This window comes from Rhagoletis zephyria, unplaced genomic scaffold (assembly GCF_001687245.7).
Source record: "Rhagoletis zephyria isolate East Lansing unplaced genomic scaffold, Rhagoletis_zephyria_1.1 Rzeph_scaffold_20518, whole genome shotgun sequence".
NCBI classification, from domain to species: domain Eukaryota; kingdom Metazoa; phylum Arthropoda; class Insecta; order Diptera; family Tephritidae; genus Rhagoletis; species Rhagoletis zephyria.
In genome coordinates, this window is record NW_016177576.1 from 4,627 (window position 1) to 7,388 (window position 2,762).

General features: G+C 34.5%; 1 protein-coding gene across 1 annotated transcript in view; it reads left to right on the forward strand.

Annotated features, from left to right (window-relative positions):
- The window catches only part of LOC108380837 (sodium-dependent nutrient amino acid transporter 1-like), a gene marked incomplete at its 3' end in the record, with an annotated part of 5,207 nt that extends 3,718 nt beyond the window's left edge, over positions 1-1,489 (forward strand). Inside the window, exon 2 of the mRNA XM_017637237.1 lies at positions 1,182-1,489. Within this exon, the coding sequence (XP_017492726.1) occupies positions 1,182-1,489 (308 nt within the window). The remainder of the gene's footprint in view (positions 1-1,181) is intronic.
- Between the last annotated feature and the right edge of the window lie 1,273 nt (positions 1,490-2,762).

The window sequence follows — 2,762 nt, forward strand, 5'->3', positions numbered from 1 at the left end:
TACTTTCTCAACCGTTAACGATTCTGATGACACTTTCTTTTCATTGACAACTAAACTTACAAAAAACCTTACATATTCACAATAATTATTAGATTAAGAAATAATAGAGCGGGAATAAAATTGTGACTGAATCAGGTTTCAATACAAGTACTTTCTTCCGATACCAACTCAGTACTCGGTTTAAAAGTATCGATACCAAAATTACTTTGTATTGGGCGAAAAGTATCGAGCATGTACTTGTATTTAGTAGTAGCGTTTTGTAGAGGAGACTTGGTAGAATTAGCATTAGTTAATTCGGTGTTAATGTTNCATTTCTTAAAAAGTTCATATTTTCGGTTTTCGATGACTATTCAAAAGCTTTCATGCATATATACATACATGCATATGTATGTACATTAGGGTGGACCAAACAAACATAGGAAAATCAATGTTTTTGATTACGCACGAACAGCTCAACGGATGTGTTTACTTTTTTTCAATCTACTCGATTATTTCTGTGGTAGCGGCAAAAAAATTAACAGGGTTGCCAGATATTTGAAAATCGGAAATTATTTAAAGGTTCAATAAAATAATTAAGTTTATTCATCAATACTAAAAGCGTTTCAAGAGGGTTAAAAACATGTTTGTACGGGGTTGCCGCCTTTCTAAAAAATACAACAACGGTTATTAAAAATGTAAGCTTATTTTATACCACAATATGGGTATCAAATGGAGAAATAATCGAGAAGAATGAAAAAGTAAATACTTTCATTGGGCTGTTCCTGGGTGATGTGGTTATGAAAACCTAAAATAACAAATTTTTGTATATAACAGATCGGTTATTAAAATACTCCCAGAAAAATTTTTAAGTTAAATAAGCACACAGTTCTTTTTTTAAGACTTCTGAAGTGAAATAGTCTTATTCGATCAAAAAATATTTATTTCTAACGATTTTATAGCAACTCTACGAAAAAATGTATTTTCCCCAAGAAAGTACATGTGAAACTTCAAAGCCCCGGCTGCGCGGGTAAATCTTAAACGATTTTAAAATAATAAAAAAATGTGCCTCCTTATTTTTGATATTCTTCAGTTAGGGGGGTGACTGGAGGAAAAAAATGTTGGGCCACCCTAATGTACATAGGTGCATACCATTTACAAACTTATTTGCTATTGAATTTGTATATCTTATTAAATTTACATAGAAAACGCGGGACACACACCAGCTTCGCAACCACTCTGCCACTGCCGAAACTGTGGGTAAAAACCGAGATACCTGGACAAATGACATTGAGTTCCTCATGTCTTGCATTGCACTTTCCGTGGGTTTAGGCAACGTTTGGCGTTTTCCCTTCACTGCACTTGAAAACGGCGGAGGTGCATTCGTCATTCCTTATATTATAGTATTATTTTTAGTTGGAAAACCAGTTTATTATATGGAAATGCTGCTGGGACAGTTCTCAAGTCGTGGAAGTATCAAAGTATTCGATTTTTCTCCTATAATGAGAGGTAAGTTCCTTAAATTCTTTGCATATTTACATACATTAATGTGAACATATTGACAAATTTATGTACATATATATAGAATTGTGAATACAAAATCATAAATACTCTTACATGGAAATGTTTACGAGAACAAGGCCTCAGAGAAAACTTAGTAGTCTAAGATCGGAATAAGGCACGACTTTCACCCATCTGTTTAATGGATGAAATCCATTTTGTACGAAATTTAACGTGGTAGGAAATAATTTTCGAGTGCATTGGCTGAAAAAATCCTGCAAGGATATTTTTAATTAAATATTCAATAATTATTATTTATTTTTCAATTTGCACTCATTTTTGCACTTTACAAAAGGTGAGAGTCGTGCCTTATTTTACTATAAATACGGTGACCATCCGTCCTGTATTATACGTGACAGTCCCCTTTTTTGACGCATTGTCCTGGCAATTTATTTATTTTATACGGGCGCCAATAGTTCTGTATTTCTTTTAATGTCCTGTATTTGTTCCGTATTCGGAGTTTCGACACCTTAACAGCTCATTAAAATGACATTCCTATGAACAAGCTTTATATCTATGGTATATGCACTTGCAACCTTCACTTTATTAAACCAAAGTTGAATCAGCAGCAAAACTGCATACTCATACTGTTTCTAAGAAATCGAAAAAAAAAAATTAAAATTTTGATGAAAATTTTTTGAAGTTCGATTAGTTTTATTTTTGTGAACTCTGTGCAAGCTTTGAACTTTTATGCTCGTGGATTTTGTTAAAGATAGAACCATTTTCTATAAAGCATGAAATTCTGCACGCATTTCACGCTATAAACGTTCATATCTGCCGCAACAACGAGCAGAAAAATTGAAACATATCAATTTTCTTCATATGTACGTGTATGCAGACCTAGAATTTGGTGTGCACACCCGTCTATACATCATGAGACGGTATGCCATACTTGACATGTACTACAACCAAGTATACTTTTGTATTTTCTGCAAAACTAGAGGGAGCTGGGAGACCAGCTTGTCCCTGTTCCTAGATGATAAGACCTTCACTTTTCCAAAGCACCCTCTCGCGGGGTTTAGGAGAATTCGTTTTGCAGCCTGTTTAATTGATAGATGCAGTGGCTCGAGTTCCAGAATTACCTTCAGATTTTGAATGTTGATGAGAGTTTGCCTAACCTTTATTCGAGTAGTCTTGGAAGCCCATATGTATATCGTACGACCAACGTAGTACATCGATCTCAGGATCCTTGGAGTGCATCCGCAGGATTTTCCCGCTACACCTTT